The 20354-nt window shown below is 54.1% G+C and overlaps 10 protein-coding genes across 10 annotated transcripts; 3 read left to right on the top strand and 7 right to left on the bottom strand.

Annotated features, from left to right (window-relative positions):
- Nucleotides 1-911: 911 nt before the first annotated feature.
- Nucleotides 912-2475, bottom strand: ISF_02690 (Monooxygenase; the record flags this gene model as incomplete). The annotated part of the gene is made up of 2 exons (XM_018846296.1): nucleotides 912-2255; nucleotides 2332-2475. 2 exons carry the CDS (start codon nucleotides 2473-2475, stop codon nucleotides 912-914), a joined length of 1488 nt encoding a protein of 495 aa, XP_018707003.1.
- A 957-nt stretch (nucleotides 2476-3432) lies between these two features.
- ISF_02689 (Glutathione S-transferase, protein) lies at nucleotides 3433-4107 on the top strand (the record flags this gene model as incomplete). Its single annotated transcript, XM_018846295.1, has 1 exon — nucleotides 3433-4107. One exon carries the CDS (start codon nucleotides 3433-3435, stop codon nucleotides 4105-4107), a length of 675 nt encoding a protein of 224 aa, XP_018707002.1.
- Nucleotides 4108-4355: 248 nt separating this feature from the next.
- ISF_02688 (signal recognition particle 54 kDa protein) lies at nucleotides 4356-6054 on the bottom strand (the record flags this gene model as incomplete). The annotated part of the gene is made up of 2 exons (XM_018846294.1): nucleotides 4356-5864; nucleotides 5977-6054. The coding sequence occupies 2 exons, from the start codon at nucleotides 6052-6054 to the stop codon at nucleotides 4356-4358; spliced, it is 1587 nt and encodes a 528-aa protein (XP_018707001.1).
- Nucleotides 6055-6460: 406 nt separating this feature from the next.
- Nucleotides 6461-7722, bottom strand: ISF_02687 (FAD dependent oxidoreductase superfamily; the record flags this gene model as incomplete). The annotated part of the gene is made up of 3 exons (XM_018846293.1): nucleotides 6461-6918; nucleotides 6974-7605; nucleotides 7673-7722. 3 exons carry the CDS (start codon nucleotides 7720-7722, stop codon nucleotides 6461-6463), a joined length of 1140 nt encoding a protein of 379 aa, XP_018707000.1.
- A 285-nt stretch (nucleotides 7723-8007) lies between these two features.
- Nucleotides 8008-9117, bottom strand: ISF_02686 (casein kinase I isoform delta; the record flags this gene model as incomplete). Its single annotated transcript, XM_018846292.1, has 3 exons — nucleotides 8008-8510; nucleotides 8560-9039; nucleotides 9108-9117. 3 exons carry the CDS (start codon nucleotides 9115-9117, stop codon nucleotides 8008-8010), a joined length of 993 nt encoding a protein of 330 aa, XP_018706999.1.
- Nucleotides 9118-9688: 571 nt separating this feature from the next.
- Nucleotides 9689-11437, top strand: ISF_02685 (hypothetical protein; the record flags this gene model as incomplete). The annotated part of the gene is made up of 2 exons (XM_018846291.1): nucleotides 9689-10015; nucleotides 10070-11437. 2 exons carry the CDS (start codon nucleotides 9689-9691, stop codon nucleotides 11435-11437), a joined length of 1695 nt encoding a protein of 564 aa, XP_018706998.1.
- Nucleotides 11438-12309: 872 nt separating this feature from the next.
- On the bottom strand, nucleotides 12310-13050 carry ISF_02684 (hypothetical protein; the record flags this gene model as incomplete). The annotated part of the gene is made up of 1 exon (XM_018846290.1): nucleotides 12310-13050. One exon carries the CDS (start codon nucleotides 13048-13050, stop codon nucleotides 12310-12312), a length of 741 nt encoding a protein of 246 aa, XP_018706997.1.
- Nucleotides 13051-14133: 1083 nt separating this feature from the next.
- On the bottom strand, nucleotides 14134-15848 carry ISF_02683 (Major facilitator superfamily domain, general substrate transporter; the record flags this gene model as incomplete). Its single annotated transcript, XM_018846289.1, has 3 exons — nucleotides 14134-15425; nucleotides 15483-15604; nucleotides 15676-15848. 3 exons carry the CDS (start codon nucleotides 15846-15848, stop codon nucleotides 14134-14136), a joined length of 1587 nt encoding a protein of 528 aa, XP_018706996.1.
- A 1391-nt stretch (nucleotides 15849-17239) lies between these two features.
- ISF_02682 (salicylate hydroxylase) lies at nucleotides 17240-18624 on the top strand (the record flags this gene model as incomplete). The annotated part of the gene is made up of 3 exons (XM_018846288.1): nucleotides 17240-17494; nucleotides 17562-18128; nucleotides 18193-18624. 3 exons carry the CDS (start codon nucleotides 17240-17242, stop codon nucleotides 18622-18624), a joined length of 1254 nt encoding a protein of 417 aa, XP_018706995.1.
- Nucleotides 18625-18729: 105 nt separating this feature from the next.
- ISF_02681 (OsmC family protein) lies at nucleotides 18730-19260 on the bottom strand (the record flags this gene model as incomplete). The annotated part of the gene is made up of 1 exon (XM_018846287.1): nucleotides 18730-19260. The coding sequence occupies one exon, from the start codon at nucleotides 19258-19260 to the stop codon at nucleotides 18730-18732; it is 531 nt and encodes a 176-aa protein (XP_018706994.1).
- Nucleotides 19261-20354: the final 1094 nt, after the last annotated feature.

Below are 20354 nucleotides of genomic sequence, written 5' to 3'. Positions count from 1 at the left end.
CTCAACAGCCAACTAACAAAACAACCAACTGATTCAAGCCAAGTCCGCGGAGCACATCGCCGTACAAAAGGCCGGTGGAGGGGGGTTGGTGGGGAGGCTGCTATGTATGTATGGAGGCTGCCATGTATGTATGGAGGCTGTTACGTATGTATGGAAGCTGCTATGTATGTATGGAGGCTGCTACGTATGTATGGAAGCTGCTATGCATGTACTGTATGTATGCCTGCCATCTGCCGAAACTAACGTTAGTCTCTAATCAAAAGAACCGGCATCAAAGGATATCACGGGGGCACACAAACGAGCTCGTGCAAGGAAAGACACAGTCCGAGACAGCCTCTCTCTGAACAACGAAAAAAAGACCACATACATAGAATGCAAGTCTGAGTCTTGTACGCTGCCTGACGACCCGGTCTATGTACATATGTATGTATGTACATAGTCAGCTGCTGAGAAACCACGGCAGCAAGTTAGCCCACCCCTACATTCAAAGTCCAAGGTCTTGGGTCATTTTTTGCCCTTTTCGGCCTCCCGCTCGCTCTCTTCAGCTTTTATTCCTCGTCCATCACCATTCTCTTCCTGCAAGTCCACCCTTCTCTTCCAGTACTACCTTTACGCCACCCTCTTATTGGTTTCACCACTCAGCTTCTCTCAGACAATTCGGCAGTATGTCATCTAGTTTGTTTCATTAATGCGCATCTACTGGCTCTGCACAGTTTCCTGGGATATCTTCCCACCAATTATCTTCAGCCGTATGTCATCGCTCCTCTAAAGTAGGCATCCAGACAATGCAAACAATCCATCTTGATGCTCCCAACAAGAGCTTCCCCAGGGTATCCTCCACGGCATCCCAACGCCCACGCCAATCCTCGGGCCTGCCGGGTCATCCATCCCACTGCCGTCCCCTTCTCTTCTTACTCGTCCCTCCACGGAACCTCCACGCCAAACTCGTCCGCCACCCTCATCGCCGACACCACGCAGCCCTCCAGCAGCACCATGCCGTCCCAGCACCACGAGCCCGTGACCCACACGTTGTCCTTGCCGCTGACCCAGGCCTCTGTCTCGGTAGACCTGGCCTTGCCCACAACCCGCTCGACGACGCTCCTGCTCTCCGTTGTCCGCAGCGTCCGCGTGAAGCGCGCCTTGTGCAGCACCGCCCCCTCATCCGAGGCGTACGCGTACGGGCTCGTCCTGCAAATCGCCCCCGTCGGCAGGTAGTTCCACGCCTCCGTCTGCGCGTCGCCGTCGTAGAAGTGCGTCCGGAAGACCATGAGCTGAGGATGGCCGTTGTGCGAGAGCAGCCGCCCCGAAGGTGCTTGTCCCCGCTCCTCGACGGACACCCGCTTGTAGGACGGGTCGATGACCGTGGCCTCGATGGCGGCCGTGGGGATCGACGAGAGCGCGCGGCCGGCCGGGCCGAACATCCTGGCCGCCGCGTTGGGCGTCACGGCGAGCACCACGCGGTCAAACACCTCCTCCGCCACCGACCCGTCGCCCTGCAGCCGCTCCCACCGCACCAGCACCCCGCCGGCCACCCTTTCCACCTTGCTCACCCGCGCCCGCAGGCGAACGTCCGTGACGCCCCGCGCCAGCTTGGACTGCAGGTCGTGCACGCCGTCCGTCATGTACGTCGTCTGCAGCGAGGACCTCGTCATGAAGTCGACCACGTCGCTGGCCGGAAACGCCAGCAGCTCCTTGTGCGAGCAGGTGCAGATGGCGCCGAGCACCGGCAGCAGGTGGCGGTCCACGAACCGCCGCGGGACGCGGGTCCGGCGCAGGTACGCCTGCAGCGACTCGCTGCTCGTGCTCGTGCTCGTGCTCGTGCTCGTCTTCTCGGTGGCGGCGGCGGCGGCGGCGGCGGCGCGAGGCGCGACGAGGAAGCACGCGGCGAGGAACCAGAGGTGGCAGACGGCCAGGAAGAGCGCCTGCCAAAGCTGCTGCAGCCCGCTGCAGCTGAGGCGCGCCGACAGCACGGGCTTGTAGAGGTTCTCGTAAGCAAAGTACGTGCCGGCCATCGGGTCGCTGCTTTGCGGTGGGGGCGGTCCGGGCTTCGAGGACTTGCTCGACGACGGGGTCTCGGCGTACAGGAAGGTGTATCGCACGGTGCGGAGCGGTATTCGTAGAAAGTCGTACATGCGGGTCAGGTTCGGGTAGTAACCGCGGGTGACGCTCCGCGGGGGTATGTTGACGCGCTCGGTGATGCCCGTCGAGGCATTGCGCAAGGTCACGGATGCCGCATCGAGGGAAAGCGTTTCTGCCTGTTTCATGAGTGTAAGCGAGCGAGGACTCCTGGACAGGAGTGTTTGCCTAGGGGGCATTCCCAAGAGCACCAACCTGTTCGAAGAGCGCAACGTCGAACCTAGACTGGGCGTCGTTTTGGAGGAGGTATGCCGTAGTGAGCCCAGCCAGTCCGGTACCAACGACGGCGACGCGGGTTCTCGGCCTGGTGTTGGCAGGTGCTGTTTGTTGCGACGCCATTGCCTTGGATCGCAAAGCTGGGGTATCTCCTTAAAATCTCGGAGATGGAATTTTGATTCCAACAAGCTATTCGCCCCAACAGATGCGACGAGGAAAAGTCGCTTCACGGATAGTTTATGGCAAGAAGGGGCCCACGGACCGTGCCCGACGCTGATGCCTCGGGGGCCGGCGGGATGATTATGCCGGCGGGCAATAATATGAGGCGAAAAATCAGGTGGCGTCTGAGTTTTGCGTCGGCCCCTGGGTCCCTGAGGGGGCCACTCACATTGTTTGATAATGTAATCCATCCCTATTTAACCTTATTGGGGCGTCCTATACGTTTAAATATGGTGACTGAGCCGCGGTATGCGTTCATAATCCACTCGAGACTTCGTGGCCTGCAGAGGAGTTCGCCATCTGCCATTACATCCCTCACAAAAAGCAAAAACACATTTGACATGTGAAATCAAGCATTGCACGTGGAAAGGATTCTTCTTTCATGCTATACACTTACTATGGAAATATACTCATGTTGTTCCCGAATTTCAGTTGTCGGCAACCTTCATCATGACGGCAGAATCGTCGAGTTGGCAGACGCCCGCCGATAGTAACCAACCGCCCGTCGTTGACCTAACTTCTTCACCAGTCACCACGCTGTCGGCTCCGGCTTTTCAAATCTGGTCATAGCACCATTAGCCATTGGCCGCTGTCCAACTAGCGTTCAGGGTGGTAGTAAAGGCATCCATTACATCATGGACTCTTCCTACCATCTCGCCCTCACCCCCCCTGCAGCCTCGCGCTAATCGCATCATCTTAATCATACAAGGAAACAAGCCGATTCGATCGATATTCCAAATCATCAATGACCCAACGATGGCCCCTCTCGAAACGGCGTGGAAGGGCGGCATTTATTAAATTTCCCTCCCACCGCGCCGTCGTAGCAACTCACCCCCAACAGCACACGAACCAACACCCATCATGGCCAACATCACCGTCCACCACCTGCAAGTCTCCCAGTCGGAGCGCATCCCCTGGCTCCTCGAGGAGCTCGGCCTCCCCTACGAGCTGCGCACCTACAAGCGCGCGCCCCTCCTCGCGCCCCCCGAGTACAAGGCGCTGCACCCCGGCGGCGCCGCCCCCGTCATCCGCATCCACGGCGATGCCGACCTGACCCTCGCCGAGTCCGGCGCCTGCGTCGAGTACCTCGCGCGGCGCCACGGCCGCGATCACCGCCTCTTCGTCGAGCCGGACGACCCCGCCTACGCCGACTTTTTGTACTGGTGGCACTGGAGCAACGGCACCTTCCAGCCGGCCGTCGCCCGCGCCATGTACGCCCGCGACCTCCCGGAGGGCAGCAGGATACGAGAGGTCTCCAAGGAGAGGCTGGGTCGCGCGCTGGATGCGCTGGGGAAGCAGCTGGGGAGGGCGGGCGGGTACCTGGTCGGCCCGGAGCTGTCGGCGGCGGACATCATGGTCGTCTTCTCGCTCACCACGATGCGCTACTTTTCGCCGTATAGCCTGGGCGAGCATCCGAATATCCTCAAGTACTTGGGGCGCATCAGCAAGAGGGAGGCGTATCGCACCGCGATGGCCAAGTCGGACCCGGACATGGAACTGGCGCTCAGTGCTGAGCCGCCCAAGCCTCTGCATTAGTTAGCCGTGGGCTGCGTAGTAACAGAGAGCCGACAATAGCTGCGCTCCTGAATAGAAATCAATAAGTTTTCCTGTGCAGAACTACATGGCCATGGTAGCCGCGTGACGTGTTATTCAGGGACGAGAAAAAAAGTCTACTAGGACATGATACTAAGCCAAACCAACGCCTGTCCCAATGCACCCCGTCGTGTTGCATTTGCAAATCCCTCCCTCCATTCTATATGTATCACAAGTCGTCACACAGCAGCTCATCGTCTTCCGCGGCCGCCGCCACCAGGCATTCCCGGCATGCCCGGCATTCCGCCGCCGCCCATGCCCATCTGCTGCATCATGGCCTGCATGTCCATGCCGCCAGGCATACCAGGCATGCCACCGCCGCCACCGCCGCCAAGCATCTTCATCAACGAACCCATGTCGGGCATGCCACCTGCACCGCCAGCACCACCCATGCTGGCGAGACGCTTCTGCATGGCCGCCATCTGCTGGGCCTTGTTGCCGCCGCTCATGGCTTGTTGGGCGCGTTGCATGTTCTTCATGTTTCCACCCATCTTCTTGACCATGCCCGCCATCATGCGCTGTTGCGTCAGTAGATCCTCAATCTCCCGTACCGACGTGCCAGATCCACGAGCGATTCTGGTCATGCGCGTGGGCTCATCAATGAGCATCTTGCCGTCTGAGTCCAGTTCCTTTTCCGTCATTGAGTCGCAGATGTAGATCATGCGCTTCAGCTTCATGCCTCCCTCTTCATCATCCATGCCCTGCATCATGTTGCTCATACCAGGAATCATGCCAGCCATCTTGGATAGCGGACCCATCTTCATGATGTTCGAAAGCTGGTCGCGCAGATTGCGAATTGTGAAGATGCCTTCCTGAATATTCTTGATGGTATCCTGTTGGTTCAGGTTTAAGCTTTGCACGTGTTCCACCAAGCCAGCGATGTCGCCCATGCCCAGAAGCTTCTGGATGAATTGTTGCGGCGCGAAGCGTTCGAGGTCCAGCATGTGTTCACCAGTACCAATGAAAACGATCGGGGTATGCGTGGCAGCGACAGCAGAGATGGCGCCACCACCGTGTGCGTGGCCATCAGTCTTGGTAATGATAATGGCACCAAAGTCCGCAGCCTCCTTGAAAGCCTTGGCTTGCGATTCGGCCTGCTGACCAATAGAGGCATCCAGCACCATGATGGTCTCATCCGGTTTGATGGCCTCCTGGATGTCAACCATTTCTTGGAATAGCGCCGACTCTTGCCTGTGTCTTCCGGATGTATCAACAATAATGATGTCAAATTTTTCCTTCTTGAATTGTTCGACACCGGCACGTGCGACGGCGGCGGGGTCCGTCTCCGTGAGTGAACCGTAGTATGGAATCTTGGCCTTGGTGGCATTTTGCTTCAGCTGATCGAAAGCGCCGGCTCGGAAGGTATCGGCGCAAACAAGGCAAGCTCGGAAGCCTCGTGTCTGGTAGTGTCGGGCGAGCTTTGTACACGTTGTCGTCTTACCAGCACCCTGGAGGCCGACAAACATGATGACGTTCGGCTTGCCCTTCTTGGGCTTGAATGGCTCCGCATGGGGGTCGACGAGCTTCACCAGTTCATCAAAGACAGCCTTTTGAATCAATCGCTTCTTGTTCACGGCAGGGGGAATGTCCTTGAAGTTGACTGTGCTTTTAATCGACTTTCGTAGTTGGCCGACCAGTCGAACGTTAACATCGGCTTCGAGGAGGGCGGCGCAGATTTCCTTGATCATGGCATCAAAAGCCTATACGTCCTGGTCAGCGGCGTCTTCATGATTGCGCGCGACTTGCGCTGGCCAGCGTGGCGATTTTCTGGCGGGGGGTGGGCGGCGGTTGCAAGAGGCCTGAGAATTGTACCTTTTCATCGAGGTTCTGCTCGCGGGTCAGGTTGGTGACCGCCGAGTTGATACGGCGGCCGAGATCTTGAAGAACCATGCTGGAGGATTATGTCGCTCGTGGCGAGGCGAGGCAGCTATGGTAAGGGTATCTTGGTTCGCTCAACTGGAGGACTTGTGGCATGTCCCACCAGATAGATAGATAGATGCGCACTTGTGTGGAGGCGGGGCACCAAGGGCTAAAACATTTCTCCGCTCCGTGGCTACCCTATAGACAGAAGACAATGCGCCCATTCATCGGAATGAAGCAAAAGTAAATGTCGAATAAACGTCAAGATAATAATTGATGATAAAGCCCACTAGCTTATGCCAGTTCTCGCATGTAAAAGGCTATGTTATGGCGGAAGTGCGCTGGTTGGCCTGTGCTGAGTGCTCAAGTCCTCTGCTTAAGATTGCTCTGCGCTGCCTGGTCAACCTCCAACGGAATCAACTCAAACCATGATTGTCTACAGCTTGGATAGAATGGAAACTTTCTGGGCCAAAAAATCACTCGCCAGCTGCGCAACTTCATTCGCGATTCCCCAGACCGTCTCATAGCCTCGGCCTCCCGCGCCATACGCATGCAACACCGTCGCCTGCTGTCCCGAAACGGACCCCTTTTCTAGCTCTATCCGCATCCCTCCCTCTCTCGTGGGCCGACGGCCGACGACATCCGCAATGACGGAGACATCTCGCGCGGCGTGGGCAGAGGAGCTGGCAAACTGGCGAAGCTCCCGCCCACCAGCGAGCAACGTAGCGCGCGTATCGGCGTCCGGTTCTGTGGACCACTCACCAGGCTGCTTGGTGCCGCCGACGATGGTGCCGCCTGAGAAGAACCGGGGGATGATGAAGCTCCAGGTGCCATCTTTGTTCTGGCGCGTCACCGTCGTGGTTGCATCGTCCATGTCGGTGACAACTGTTTGGCCTGCGTCGAGACGTCAGTAGGCTTCAAATTAACGAGTGCTTGTTCCCAAGCATACCTCGCGTCGGAAAGTATTTTGGATCTCCGAATCCGGTGCCACTGGCATTGATGACCAGGACAACATTTTTTTGCAACCCAAATGCTTCCCATTCCGTCTTGAGATCCCGCTTGAGAGTTTTGCCGCCTCGGAGGATAAATCGGCGTAGCAGGGCCTGGCAGTATACCGGAGTGTTCACGCAATACGTCTCATACTCGTAGCCGAGAACCACACCCTTGGGGAGTTCCGACTCGGACCACTTCCTATACCGCGGAAGGCCAGTCTCCTCCAGAAAGCTTCTGGCGTCCTGCTTCTGGTAGCCCTCGTCGGGGGCCTCTAGGAGCTCAATGCCCTTACAGCGAGTGACGCCGCTCCATGGCTCCGTTTCCACCTGACAGCTGAATTCTGCCACTGTTTGCTTGAGCCACTCGGCTTCGCGTCGCAATTGCGGCGTCGTTGCAGGAATCGGCCGCACATGGGCACCCGCCCACATGGAGGCGTAATTGGCCGAGTGCTTGGAGGGAGAGCCGGGAATTGAGCTGGGCCATTCTCGTGCCACGAGAAGCACTTGGATATCAGCTTGCCCGTTTGCCTTGCGGGATCCGATGGCCTCCTGTATTTTGATGGCCGAAGCTAGGCCTACGACACCAGCGCTGTATTCGTAATTCCGGGTTAGTATGTATGTTTCTAGGAATGGCATGATGGCGGGGGTGAGCATACCCGATCACGACAACTGTGCGTACATGGCTTGCGTTGGCTTGTTGCGACATTTTGGAGTAAAAATGTATGATGAAATGCAGAACACAGAAAATATATTTGCACAAGGAAAAATGACAATTATTTTTATCAGGACAAGAGTATCTAGTAAGTCTACCTACTTTCATGCATGAAGGTGAAGGCTTCGGGGATTGTGGGGTAACATCCACCTGATTCAGTGCCGGGACCGGAGCTGAATCACACTGCCCCCCGAACGAATCAGCCTAATAATCAGCCTCTTCCAACTTCAACTCTATCCTTGCACTCTGAATTACCTGCTGCGCCGTCTCGCCGCGCCGTCATTGTGTCCTTCGTATAGCAAAGTGACGCCTCTCATCCCAGGTGCCTCGTGTCCGCCTCTTCACGCTGGACGTGTCATCTCCCGGCAGTCGTAACCGCTCAATGTCGCGTTGAAGCTCGCCTTCCATGTCGCGTTGTATCTTGCGTTGTATTTTGTCTTGCATTTCGGCTTGCAGCTCATAATATAGCTTTTCTGTCCAATCAAATACGTTATCGTACTGGAAACCAAGAGCTGAGAAGGCGCGACGGAATAGGCAGCGAAGGTAGGCGTACTTGGGCTTCTCCTGGAACCCAAGCGACCGAGTGTATGTAATGTATGTTGCGAACTCTTCGGGCAGTCCTTCACAGAGCGTTTCAACCGGTACCGTTAGCTTCATTTCCCCAATCATCTTGTTCTTGTCTTCGCCATCCTCCACTTCCATGCCTTGCCATGGCAGTGAGCCACGCGCGAGATATAGTAGCACATATCCCAGCGACTCCAAGTCATCGCCCCAAGACTGTTCTATTACAGAATTAGCCAACAGTACTTGCCACTACAGGACAACACGCACCTCGACCATTGTGGTTGTTCAGGCTAGCATATCGAGCAGTGCCGCCAAACGGGATGTTCTCGAACCCCATATACCGGTCCGTATCATGACACTCTCTGGCCAAGCCAAAGTCAATAATATACAATATGTTGCCTCTCTTACCGCTCCCCATAAGCATATTCTCTGGCTTGAAATCGCGGTGTAAATACCCTTTGTCATGGAAATGCTTGACCCGAGCGATAGCCTGGTCGGCTAGGAGCAGAACAGTCTTGAGCGAGAATTTCCGGTCGCAGTAATTGAAAAGATCCTCAAGCGATGGCCCCAGAAGCTCACAGACCAAGCAATAGTAGTCACATTCCTCCCCAAACCATGTGATCTCCGGTACTCCGACGCCACCCGCAAGATCTCTATAGATATCTTTTTCAAGCCGCAGGAGCTCGGGGTCTCCTCTGATGTGCACGAGCTTAACGGCCACTTTTTCGTCCGACACCAAATCGGTTCCTGGGAAGGTTAGGAACAAAATAAAAGAAAAGAACAAAAAGAAAAGCAACGCGACGCGTCCTGCATACGCACCGGCATAGACAAGACCAAAGCCACCTTCTCCGATTTTGTAGTCGATCCGGAACCTTTCATCGATAAGAATATCCTAGCAGACGCTGTGAGTTAGACAAAACAGTTGTTTTCTCATCGTCATAGAGAAGTAACTACTTGCCTTCATTTTTGCTTACGGCAGCGATGCTGCGGCCAATAATGGGATGGTATGGGATGGGATGGGTGAGAGGCTGGGAGGCTGAGGATATCGCGTGCTTGGGTGATGCAAGTTTGGTTCGTGTGACCTTTTGGTTCTCGGGAAGCAAGCTATCACGGAAGACTTAGGTAATCCTGCCTATCCAGCTGATGCTTAAATACTATGCGTGAACCGTGGAACGCATCGTCCCCAAACTTTCCTTCCCATCCAACCAGTCACCCAATATTTGCCTACTCCGATACCACCCCTTGCCCTTTTACACAAGTACAACTCGGTGCTACGAGCAGTTTCATAATACGATCCGATCCAGTCCTTCTCATTTCATCATTTTTTTCTTGTACGAACCGGGCCGCGTGACCAGAAAACAATCATATAATGCTCGCATCGACTCGCCATCTCCCCATGCCACCTTCAACCATCAGCTCTCTTCTACCGCCCATGGCAAAGCCTCAGAATCTCAAAAGGCGCAATACAGGCGAACTCGCAGTGGAGAAACTACCAGCAAAGAGGGCCAAGTTCCAATCCTCCACGCGCAAAGCCAACTACCCTCCCCGATTCTGGAACACGCTGTCGAGAGTCTGGCTCACGCCTCGCGCTCTACGTGAATTGGATCGTCGTAACGCCACGAGGCCTCTCGATACGGCTACCACAACTGTGGACACCGTGAAATTGAACAGAATCGCTCTATTTGCGAAAGACGGCGGGCCAGACCTTAGCCACCTACGAGGGGTACGTTTAATGCCGTCTAAATACACATTTCATGGACTGACAATACCTGGATAGCATCCTGAGCCAAACGAAGACGAAGAGATGAGCCCTATGCGCTCTGCATCGACTCGGCGGACGCAGTCTATAGACCCGTCAGACCCTGCCATCAAGTATAAGCGCTCATCTGCCTACGATAAGGATTTCGAGCAGAAATTGGTGGACTGCAAAATATACCCCGAAAGCTTCAAGCATAATAATGCCAGCGAAGCGTCGGAACCTAAAAACTTTGACTGTCTTGTCCGAGGATTATCTAAGCGTCGGCCATCGCTTTCACTCTCTCAGTTCCCAGAGTCGGCTTTCAAGGACTTCAAGAAAGTTAATGGCCGAGTCATTTCTAAGGGCAGTGTCATGGTTAGGATACTTCCTGATGTACTTGGCAAGCCTGATTTCCCAAGCGAAGTCAATCTTCGCTTTACCAACCTCGAAACAATGACCGATGGGACAACTGTTGACTTGGTGCCTGACATGTTCGATGGATCCTTCGTTAGCCACATCCACAAAAAGGTACGAGAGGACCTCAAAAACAGGATCATCCCTACGGGTCACTTTTGTGCCCCGATCGCGCCCAACTTTTTCCTGGAAGCCAAAGCTCCGTCCGGGGGCATTGACGTGGGGAGGCGACAGGCATGTATAGACGGAGCCCATGGGGCTCGCGCCATGCACAGTCTTCAAAACTACGGCAAGGACGAGCCTGTATACGACGGCAACGCGTACTCATTCAGTTGCACGTATCACGACGGCACGCTTAAGATCTTTGCGCACCATGTGACGGCCCCGAGGGCTGAGGGAGAGCGGGAAGCGTACCACATGACGCAACTAAAAGCTTATGCTATGATCAGCGATCGGGAGGCCTTTTTACAGGGCGTAACTGCACTCAGAAATATTCGGGACATGGCCAGCCAAAAACGGGAAAAGTTACTCAAGGTTGCTAATGCTAGAGTGTCGAATGCACCGGGAATGGCTACCGGAGAGACCATCGTCGACGAAGAAGATGAGAGCGACTGGTATGGGCTGATCGATGAAGAAGCAACGGCGCAGCAAGACGCCAATGAAGATGTACAGCAGAAACCCGCCGAGGAATATGCTGGCGCCTCAAAAGACCGCGGCGAAGCACCTGCGACTCCGGAGCAGCATTCCTCTGATGAATCGCGGGGATCAGGACAAGATTCGCCATCTTCGGGAAGCGACGGCCCGCCCAGAAGCCTCGTCTCAAGCCTTACGTCAGGTCCTGGGACAAACAGCACAGGGACAAAGCGCTCGCTACAGCCATCTAGTCCCCCCTCGCAAGGCAGCTGCTCACCAAAGGTTCGATCGCGATCGACGGCGAGCCGGAGCTCTGGGCCGCCACCTGCCGCCGCTACCAGGCCAGGAGCGTCCAAATAAGGCGGGATACCCTGGGAAGGGGGCATAAGAGATGGAAGGCGCGCTATTATTCGCGGCATCCCGAGTTTGGGAGAGTGTTCTGGACTGCGAGGAGTCATCGGAGAGGGGCTGCGGCTTACCTGGTCCATAGAAAGAGGGTGGGAAAAAGGGAAAAGTCAGATTAATTTTGTTGAATATAAAGAGAGGAAATAGACAACAGCGACTTGGAAAGAGATTACTTGTTACAATTTTCGACCAATTCTATACATCTTGCAAGTACAGGGGTAGTGCCTCGATCATTTAGTCTGTGCTGAGCTACCTACACCTACTTTACTTACTGCACAATACTACACTGACAGTCGTCTATGCAAAGGATCAAGAATCAAGGGCACAGACACTTGCATAAGTTTATCAAAATTCTGGGACCGTGAATTAAACAAATGTAGTGGTGATAGTGATGATCGTGATAGTAGTGATGATAGTGATGATAGTGATGATAGTGATGATAGTGATGATAGTGATGGTAGTGATGATAATCAAAAATCAAGGGCACAGTAACTTGCAAAAAGGTATGAATAGTCTTGGGGTCAGGCAAATGTAAATTGAATCTATCCAACGATAGTGTTATTGTTCTCAAAATGAAAACAGGGTATACAAAATGAAGTCATCAAAACAAAACTTGATCCAAGCATTCGCTACACATGTCTCCAAAGTCAGACCTGATAAAAATGCCCAAAAAGTCCAACCTGTATGTGTGTGTGTGTGTGTAAACAAGTAACCCCTGGTTGGACAGTCAGCGCTGGTGGGAATAAGAAAGTGGACATCAGCAGAAGCTGCGCCGAAGAAGAACGGAATACCTTTTTTTTTTTTCTTTTGTGATTCATTTGTGAGTTTTATTTGGCCTGGTAGGCGGCGAGCTCCTCGTCCTTCAATTGCAGATTGACCGCGGAGCGGGCCTGCTCGATGCGGACGGCCTCCTCCTTGTCAGCCAGCTGCGCCTCGAGGATGGCGACGTGAGCGTTCAAGAAGACCTCCTGATGGGCGTAGTGAGCCTTGACGCTCGCGATCTCGGTTTTGAGCTTCAGGGCGACCTTGCGATGAGTGGACCGAGAGACGACACCGACGGTCTCGGCATCTCTGAGGTCCAGGGAGGCGCTGCGGTGGGCCAACTGGGCCTTGAGGCTGGCAATCTCGGCGTCCTTGACGGCCGTGATCGCCTGGAGCTCGACCTCGGCTTTCTGGGCTCTCGAGGCGGCCTTGTAGGTTCTTTCCTCGTTGTAGCGCAAATGGGCCTCGAAAGCCCGAGAAGCGCCGACTTTGTCCGCCTCGGCAGAGCGGCGGAGCTGCTCAGCGGTGTCACGTTCGAGCTCAGTATTGTATAAGCTCTGCCGGACGTGGCGTAACTCGGCGGAGAGGTCGGCGCAGTAACGCTTGAGCCTGTGGCTCTCTTCATCTACCTCTTGGAGAGGTCGCTTAAGGCTCTGGGACGCCTTCTGGTCCTCGGAGAAACTGGGCCAACCGGTGACGGTGTCGGGACTACTGCTTCTAGCCTCCATGTTCTGAGTCGACTGTGTACCGGCTGTCTTGCTGGAAGTAGAAGTGAAGGGTCGTGGTGATCTGGGAGTGGAAGACATCTGGCTTGTTGTGGAAGAAGAACAAGAGATCTCTCTTGACAGATGAGCAAGGACAGCTGGTTGTGGTGTAGTTGTGGTGTGGTTGTGGTGTGGTTGGCTTGATCGAAGCACTAGAAGCGAGTGGGATTGGTGTGTGATAAGTAGCGAGTGAACTGAAGTAGATGGGAAGCGAAAGAATTGAGTGGTGTGAGTGGTGTGAGTGGCAGGATCTTCGTGAGAAGTCGGGGTGGTCGCCTTCTTTTTATACTTGTCCGCGATGCAAGGTTTTCAACTCAAGAGGATTAACTTTTCATTGTGCAACACTGTACTCAAAATCGGACGGCGTAGTCGTCGGTGCGTGCCTTTCAAAACCGCAATTCATAAAGTAAAAGCAGTACCATGACGTTCTAGCCAGGTCTGGACTCTTCCTAAGCCCTTTACGAAGGTATGGTGAAGCCATACATGCGTAATGGATGGGATGATATTCCAAAACTCTACGTGATGAAGACACTTAGTGCGGAGACCGTCGCCAGAGATGAGGCGGCCAGATACATCTGGGTACAAGTGAAGCCACGGAGGAGATCAACCGGAAAGCTCGCCATGAGGAAAGAATGTGGTATGAAGGGACGACCTTGGAGAGGCAATGGCTCGGAGTGCTCTGTCCACAAGAAGAAAACTCCATCCAAAGTCGGGATTTGGTTGACTTTGAGTACCCGCGGGGTGACGGTTGATCTCTGTAGATGTCGAGAATAGGAGAGAAGCAAATTGAAGGTGGGATGAAAGAGCCGGTTCGAGACCATTGGAAAGAGGGCAGAGGAGGCTGCAAACTTCAAATCTGCAGATTTAGAAAGCTTCAAAGCGGACATGACTGGCAGGGGAAAACATAATTGCCAGGAGAAAATGTTGAAAGCTTCAAAAGCGGACATGGCTGCTAGGGGGGATTTTTTTTGAAAGCTTGTTGCTGAGGACCTCACGCCGAAATGGAAAGGATGCGGAGAAGACTGGATTACTCCGGGCAGCGAGATAAAAAGTTGGAATATATGCATACCATAGTACAAAAGATTAACTCTAAAAATAGAGTGTATTAAAAATACAATGATAACGCTATTCCTTCCATAAGAATCCAGGATGAGTCCAGTCCATGTCTTCGATTTCCTGCTGTGGCTTGTCTCGAAGCTCGCCATCAACATCCAGGGCACGCCTTCTTCTATTGTCTCTCCTGATCCACAGTAACGTGAGGGTGCTGATGAGTAACCCTGTTCCTGCCGCAGCCAAGTTGAGACCATTGCCGATGCGGTAGTTGGGGGCGTCAAAGGGCAGGTAAGACCAGCCGCTGATGAGCCCGCCAATATTGCCAAACATGACATTGGTGCCGATGGCGGCGCTGCGAGCTGTGTCCCCGACCACGTTGGCTGATACCTGGGCATTTGTGAGGGCACCGAGGGAGAAGGCGGACGAAGCGATCAGAAACGTAGCCCCGTATCGCACCGACGCGTCATGGGAGCCTAAGAACATGCTGTAGCCAACCATGACTAGCGGGGCGGAGAGGATGAAGAAAATTTGGCGTCGGTCAATCCGCCAGCTGATAAGAGGAAATAGCACCGTGAAGAAGGCTCCAACAACATAAGGGGGGACAGTGAAGAGCTGCTTCTCAATCACGGTCCTGTCCTTGTAGATGGTGGCGACAATGGTGGGGGCAAAGAAGGCAAGGCCTTGCACGGTGATGTTGTTGAGAAGGAAGACAAATGCCGTGCTGAGTGTGACCGGATTGAATATGCCGCGTTTCAGTTTCTTGGTGTCGATTCTGTCCAGCACCTGCGTGCTGCCGACACGCTCAGACTGGACTCTCGCGATGGCGAGTCTCTTCTCTTCGGGGGTGAGCCAAGCGGCCGTCTCCGGCCGATCGGTCAGGATGGCAAAGGCCACGATTCCCAGGCCGATGGTGATGATGCCCTCTATGGCAAAGATCATGCGCCAGCTGTGGAGACTCCCGAAGCTCTCGAGCTTGAGGATGGCCGTGGCCAGCAGCCCCCCAAAGGCACCGGCTAGCGGCGCCATGACAATGTACAGGGACAGGCGAAAGGCCAGCTCGGACCGGCGGTACCAGCGGGAGAGGTAATAGGCAATACCAGGCATCATGCCGGCCTCGAAGATGCCGAGCAGGAAGCGCACGCCGGCAGCCTGCGGCACCGTGTTGACGAAGGCGGTGCCGACGGAAGCGACACCGAAGAGCACGGTGAGGAGGGGGATGAACCACCCGGGGCCAACCCATTTGCAGAGAACGTTGGATGGGATTTCGAAGAGAATGTACGATATGTAAAAGATGGAGATGACCATGTTGTAGTCGTAGCCTTTCATGCCAAGATCCTTATCCATGCCGGCGATTTTGGCGTTTCCTGCGGGAGGTAATGTTAGCATTTGCTTCCATGAATGGAGAAGATTCGATAACGTACCCAGATTGGCGCGATCAATGAAACAAAACAGATAAAGGATGGCGACAATTGGGACAATGCACATGTCAATCTTCAGCCGCAGGCGACGCTCGAGCCTGGGATCAAAGTTTACCGACTCGCTACTGTACAAAGTAAAAAGTGTTAGGCAGCGAAACTAATGGGAGGCTGGGAATTTGGACGGGGGCGTACGGACTCTTCGATGGTGATGTCGGCATGGCGAGAAACTGCCTGCATGGAGGCGGCCTTGAGGCTGTCAGAGCCGGAGGGATGTCGCTGTTCGTAATTCATGCTGCTGGCCAACACGCAGTGAGGATGCTCTCTGTGGAGGACAATCAGGGTACTGGAGCGGGGGAGGAACCAGCTCATATAGCTGCGGGGGAGGATACGGGGCTCATTGATGCAGATAATTTGGATGGGATGATGAATAAACAGATGATGAAAGGCTAGTCGAGGCGGGTAAAGTGATGAATGTGGAAAAAAACGGCAAGAGGATCCGCGGCATGCTAGGACGGGAGTCTCGTTAAAATTTGCTAGAAACCTGGGGTATGATAGCGCGGTGGTTAGGTAGGTACATACATACATACTGTACATACTGTACATAGTTATAGCGTAGTTATGGTTTGTTCAGTGGAGATGTTAGTTAGCCTCTTGCCGAACCCCAACAGGGGTCAAGGACTTGTCAAGGTTAATGCCAAGGGTAAGGTAATCTGTTTTGCATTGATAGTTACCTCCTTTTTATTTTGTTTTTATTTCCTATTGCGACTGAGTTCAGTATCAAAAAAAAATTCAACGTCGTAACACTTCTAAAAGGATATCTTTATGTAGAACTTCCCCCGTCAAGTATATGCACGTCTAAAATGTGCCGAGATCAGTCTTCATGCAGCGCCCACAGTGGCTGATATTGCCCCTGTATTGAATGTGGTGGCGCTTTTTAGGTATCTATCTGCCAGTTTTCAACAGGACAACCTCGTGGTCATCTCTGGTTTGGCAGCCACTGACGAAAAACGTTATGTTGAAGAAAACTTTTTACCTTCTTTCTCTCTCTCTTATTTCTTTGGAAAAATCATTGTGTGTCTCCAGTAGCGCAGTTTCTTACTCTTGCAGATAGGCAGAGTGGACAGCAATCTCTATGAACTTTGCCCCAGGCAAGTAAGTGACTTGGCCTTTTGGCCAGTCACACTCCGGGTAATATCACCAGCAGCCACTGGCCACCATCTCAAGCTGGTAACTCATCCATTTCAAGTATTTGTCACTGTTTACGCCCGCCAGTACCCCAGATTCGACCCCAACATCCCCCGCAGTCGCCGGTATCCCACCCTATCCCGCACTAGTATCAGCCGCCGATAATTTAGACAAGCCATGCCCTCGGTAAATTGAATCGGCAAGGCAGTTTCTGAATGATGAGTCGAGTCCCTATGGAGAACCCCAGATTCCCAGGAGTCAACTACCAGCCCGAGATGTAGGTCGAGAATATCGGCGGCAGAAGCTCGCTCTCACCAAGTCATCTAAAGTATCTAACTATGTAGCTAGGCCGCCGATCCTCACTCTCAAAAGTCGCCGGCAGCAGTGGCTGCATTGTTTTCCCCAGCCTAACTCATCCGTTGTTGAACCAGGCTGGCAGCCTGAAATTATTCGCCTACATACATATATAACAATGGTGTGGTCAGGCTGGTATTGCAGTAGCAACTCCAACTGTCCGGAGACAGATCCTCCCTGCAAGATAGTATTGCAGATCCCCCGCAGGTATACACTGAGTCATGGCTCAACCCAATATTCGCGTTGCCATCGTTGGTGGTGGCTTGGGCGGCGCTTCCATGGCAAATGCCCTCCTCAACAAACCTCGTCTAGATGTTCACGTCTACGAATCCGCCCCTGAATTTTCCGAGCGCGGCGCCGCCGTAGGTATCCCTACCCATGCCATTGGTGCGCTCGAAGCCATCATTCCCTCGGCTAGAGACGTCATCTTGGATAAGGCAGGTGCAGTGCCTTCCAACTCGTCCCGAATAGTGCTGGTACGCCGTACACCCGGTGCCATATCATTCCATCGCATAGTCTACTTACTACTGCTGCCCCATACAGGCATCCGGTCCCCATGCCGGTGAAAAGGTGTTCGACATCCCCTCGAGCGACCAGAATGTCATCGTCCACCGAGCTGCCCTTCTCTCCGCCCTCGTCGCGCCACTGCCCAAGGCAGCTCTACATGTCAACAAGAAGCTCGAGACAGTCAGCGTGCAGGGGAGCAAGATCAATTTGGCCTTCTCCGACGGCGCCACAGAGACCTTTGACGCCGTCATTGGCGCGGACGGCATATTTGGATCCGTTCGCAAGCACGTTCTCCAAGATGGCGCTTCCCTCCACGCCGCCACTCCAGCGGGGTTCTGGGATTGCCGATATCTGGTGCCGTTCGGAAAAGCCAAGGCGGCGCTTGGCGCCAGATACTTTACGGAGCATCGCCAGTATTGCTGGTGCGGAGGCGGGGCGTTCATCATGCACGACGTCCTCGACAACGGTGAAACCGTGCAGTGCGTCGTATCCGCGGTCGAAAAAGACCAGCCAGAGGACCGCAGCCGGCCGCTGACCCGTGAAATTCTCGAAATGGCGCTCAAAAATTGCCTGGATGGGCCCATTGCGAGAAACATGATCGAGGTACGCAGCCACGGCTATAAGGTTTCGCTTATAAAAAAGACTTGGCGCTGATATTTTGTACTAGCTTCTGCTCCAGAGCCCGGATTTGCGACTGTATTCTCAGTGGGAACACAAGTCTACGCCTGCTTATGCCCGCGGTAACGTGTGCATCATGGGCGACGCAGCTCATGCCTCTACTCCCTGGCAGGGTAGCGGTGCCGCAATGGCAATTGAGGACGCCGCGGTCCTGGGTGCGCTGCTGGGCGATGTCGAAAAACCGGAAGAAGTAACTATCGCGTTCCGGGCATACGAGCAGGTGCGGCGGTTGCGTTGCCAAAACATTATTGACTCGAGCAAAGTCACGGGTCAGATAATGTGCTGCCAAGGCCAAGCGGCCTCTGCTGACGCGGACGCAATGCGTAAGTTGCTGGGCGAACGCTGGGGTTTTATCACAGGCTTTAATATTGTTGAGGAAATGCAAAAAGCAGTTTCGCGATTTAACCAGCTGAAAGAATGAGGATGGACGCACCAATCGGAAATTGTGCCGATGCGCACCTCCACAGAACAGCCGCATATCGATTCCGTCATCGACCCTATCAATATATTTTTTGCACCGTGTGCTTCACGATGACTCGACTTTGATGTTGGTAGTTACATTGCCCTGGGTAGCACGACTGTACGGGCACGTCTCCTTTGTCTTCTCCACCAGCTTCTCCAGGTCCTCCTTCTTGAGGCCCTTGACCTTGACGAGCATTTCGACCCTGATGCCCAGGTCCGCCTTCTTCAGGTCGCCGACCATGTGCACCGTCGTCTTGATGACGCTGTCCTCCGCCTTGGACGGCATCTTGAGGCCCAGCCGCGGCGCGACGATGCCCATGGCGGACTGGAAGCACGCGCCGTAGCCGGCCGCGAACAGCTCCTCCGGGTTCGTCTTGCCAGGCCCGCCGGCGCCACCGAGCCCCTTGGGCATGCCCAGGTCCAGCACGAGGCCCTCGCTGCCCTCAACGTGTCCGTTGCGCGCACCGACGGTCCTGGCGTGCGCGGAGTAGAGCACTGGCGCGGTGTCGGTGTTGAGGAGGCGGCGGTGCGCGGGGACGGAGGCGCGGGGAGCGCAGCGCAGGAGGGGGCGCATGACTGCTCGTGAGGAGAACATGATGTAGCGTGAATGACAGAGACTTTTGTGGTGTTATGGTAGGGTTGAATTGAGTTGCTGATTGTTGGGTAGCGAGTTGGAACTGAAGGGAGCTACGTCTTGGTCACCACGGCATCTGCGGGAAAGCTATCTTAGTCCGAGGTAGTTTCTGAGTGCATCATGACGTCAACGAATAGCGGGCTACTACTAGGGTCACGAAGGACTGAACAAGTTTGCACGGTATGAGAATTCTACAAGCATTGTCATTATTGAGAAAAAAGACGAATTGAATCATTATTAGGGTCATTTTCTACATGTGTTCTCGCACTCACAGTAGTGGTGGTATTCGGATCGTCACCCACGCCCCACCATAGCTGCATGGCGTTGCTGTTGAATCTTATCTGATGAATGTGACATGCAGTGAGGAGAGCACCCTCAGGAGAGCATCTTCCGGTTAATTTGGTAGTCACTCGTTGGCCTCAGCCTATCTTACCAGACACGACCAATGAATATGGCAGACACTCTTTCTTCGAAGCTAGATTCTGGTGCAGTCATGCCATACGTTTCGAGTGTCCAATATCTGGACTTATAAACTAGGGTAAGTTGTGGGTGATTCATGAAGGAACTGGAGGGGCTACTGTCCAGGGGTCGGTTGGTCGTTGCAAGGCTGGTGGAATCGGGTCTCGCCCAGATAGCCTTGCCAACAAACCCATGATTCATTTTGAGATGATTGCAAAGCTTGTTACCGACTGTTTGCAAAAGGCGATGAATGATTCGCTGGAAGGATGTGACAGGCCATGGCTGCCCAAGATCGCGTGGTGCTTGGAAATGAACTGCTGTTGATTGGCTGGCTGACCCCCTATGCCATGGCTGCAGCCAATCATAGCCATCCCAATTTCGCCCCAAGGTCAGCAACCTGGGCCGATCTCGAGCGCTGTGGGCCTTGATTCCAAGTATAAAGACGTCACTGTATAACCTCCAACAGAGGGGTTGTTATTCTTCACTCTTCACAGCGCTTCCTTCATACACATCTGCAACTTGAACTCCATCAAAAACTGCCTCTCTTTCTTCAAGAACTTTCCCACCCTTCACCAACCCTCACCAACCTCCACCAA

The sequence above is a fragment of the Cordyceps fumosorosea genome, assembly GCF_001636725.1.
Source record: "Cordyceps fumosorosea ARSEF 2679 chromosome Unknown scaffold_4, whole genome shotgun sequence".
NCBI lineage: Eukaryota > Fungi > Ascomycota > Sordariomycetes > Hypocreales > Cordycipitaceae > Cordyceps > Cordyceps fumosorosea.
This window is presented reverse-complemented; position numbering and strand designations above follow the sequence as displayed.